The sequence below is a fragment of the Stenella coeruleoalba genome, assembly GCF_951394435.1.
Source record: "Stenella coeruleoalba genome assembly, chromosome: 2".
Classification (NCBI taxonomy): domain Eukaryota; kingdom Metazoa; phylum Chordata; class Mammalia; order Artiodactyla; family Delphinidae; genus Stenella; species Stenella coeruleoalba.
Window position 1 is genome coordinate 75711342 of NC_137147.1, and position 2463 is coordinate 75713804.

General features: G+C 48.7%; 1 protein-coding gene across 1 annotated transcript; it reads right to left on the reverse strand.

Moving 5' to 3' along the window:
- Positions 1 to 806: 806 nt before the first annotated feature.
- On the reverse strand, positions 807 to 1274 carry LOC307182565 (eosinophil cationic protein-like; the record flags this gene model as incomplete). The annotated part of the gene is made up of 1 exon (XM_079913911.1): positions 807 to 1274. The coding sequence occupies one exon, from the start codon at positions 1272 to 1274 to the stop codon at positions 807 to 809; it is 468 nt and encodes a 155-aa protein (XP_079770037.1).
- Positions 1275 to 2463: the final 1189 nt, after the last annotated feature.

A 2463-nucleotide genomic window follows, 5' to 3' on the forward strand; every position in this document is an offset into this window, starting at 1 on the left:
ACAAGCCACTGATTCATCCTCGGGAGAGATCCCAATTCCATGTCTCCTTCCTTACCTTCTGCTACCAGATGACCAGCTGCTCCCTTCTCCAGGACACAGAAATCGCCAGGAAAGAGTTTCACCTCTTCTCCAGGTAGTACTGGAATCTGTCCATATACTACCTGAACAATTTGTCTCATTCCACATTAGACTCAAACTCTGGATCCACCCCTAGGATAACCATTAATATCTGAAGATTTGATATGCTTATTTAAAAACAAATCTATGCGGCTAAAATTTGCTTCTTTCTTTTGGTCTTATCACAATTACGGCATTTTCCCCTTTCTTTTTGTTTTTACACCGTATCGTTCTCTTTATCATAAAATGCATGGTTCTTAAATCAGAATCAAATACATTTGTTTCTACTTACTGGGGGCTCTTTGCCTCCTGGTAATGAAATAGGCCGCTGTGAGTGGAAGCCGCAGCTTCCTGGCCTAAAGCAGAGAGAAGGAAAAGTCTGCACAACTTCATGACACAAGGAGCCTCTTATCCTCACGTCGATTTCCCACAAATCTCAGATTAGAAGAAGGGGAAAAGCCTCTAGACGAGAATGTAACTACATGACAGAAGAGCACAAACAGACACATGGAGCCTTGTAGGTAATTCTGTAAAGTTTACTGTGCGTGCACAAGGAGCTTCAGCTGAGCAAAGCTTAAAGGGACCTGGAGGCTGGTGAGATGAGGACTGATGCTGATCTCTGGGGCGGATGGTGGGACAGGACTGTGGCGCTTGGCAAATGAGCATGGCCCAAAGTTTTGGCCCAGAGTTTAGACGATGTCATCCAAGTGAACTGGAACCAGGGGGTACCTGGCATTGTCCTGTGGTAATCTGTTTCCACACGCAATGATGTAGATCGTCCGATTACTTCTCTGTCTATAACGGCAGTTCCTATAATCGTTTGCCTTTCTTCTGAGGTTGCAGTAGGTTACAGGCACTCGATGTGGGCTTCTATGACAATTCGTCCTGCGTGATCTAGGGCAGGTTACATTTCTGGTGTGACAAACACGAGCTACGGCAGCAAACGTTGTGTGGAGAAAAGTATTTTCACCTTTGCATGCCCTTCTGTAACGGTTAACCACCCGCATTGCATCATCGCATCGACGGTGGGGCATATTTAGGTGCTGAATCTGAAACCTCTGAGCCGGGGTTAATTGGGCGTGGAGTGAGATCACCACTCCCAAGAGCCCCAGCAGCAAAAAGAGAGGAAGCTGGGCATTCTGCTGTCTTGGAACCATGTTTCCTGTGAAAAGAAGGGTATCTTCTGTATCCCGGCCCACAAATAACACACTCCCTCCTCACTCACCCTGCAGGCCCCCTGCTGTCACTGTGGTTCTAGCTCCTTTCCCCTCCGCTCCCCAAAGTCTGTCATGTGTCCCGGGCACTAACTTCAGCTCACCGCTCCCCCAGTTGCTGCTTCATTGCTGTCTCTCCTGTTCCAGCTCTGGGGCTCATTGTCTTACCCAGTATCTCTGCTGTGGCTCCTGTGAGAACAGATCCAGCTGGTGGGCCTGGCGCTCAGGGGCAGCTGGTATCCCCCCAGTTCTTGGGTCTGGAGATATAGAGCAGCCCCTGTGGGTGGGGCTAGCAGAACAAGGAGGGTTCTGAATCTAGGACATGAAGAAACGCACAGATTAGGACATGGTCCACCTATGCAATGAGCCCTTTGTTTTATCATTTGCTGATCAGTGCATACCCAGGGATGAACCACTGCTGCTTCTGTTGTAACAAATCTAATTCCAGGCATCCTGTGCAGGACAGAGCTCTGCCACTGGGTCTGGATTTCCTAAATGAAAAATATCACTGGCTGCAGAATGGCCATAGATTTTTTATTTTTATTTATTTATTTGGCTGCGTTGGGTCATTGTTGCTGCGTGCGGGCTTTCTCTAGTTGCAGCGAGCAGGGGCTATTCTTCGTTGCGGTGCACGGGCTTCTCATTGCGGTGGCTTCTTTTGTTGCGGAGCATGTGCTCTAGGCACGTGGGCTTCAGTAGTTGTGGCACAAGAGCTCAAGAGTTGTGGCTCACGGGCTCTAGAGCTCAGGCTCAGTAGTTGTGGCACATGGGCTTAGTTGCTCTGCAGCAAGTGGGATCTTCCCGGACCTGGGCTCGAACCTGTGTCCCCTGCGTTGGCAGGCGGATTCTTAACCACTGCGCCATTAGGGAAGTCCCAGAATGGGCTATAGATTTTATAACTCAACTTGGGGGCAACACATTGAAAGACTGAAGTACATGAAGGCAGGCCCGGTACTCAGAACAAATAGAGCCAGGAGGCTTGTTTGCACCAGAGGAACCCAGGCCCCCCTTTCATTTTAGTAATCACCCTGGTTCCTTCTCACCCAAATGTTCTTTATCTCCTCACTTCCCTGTGCTGGAAACTTGAGCTCTGAATTTCTCACTGCTCAAAATCCTATCAGTAATTAGTTTG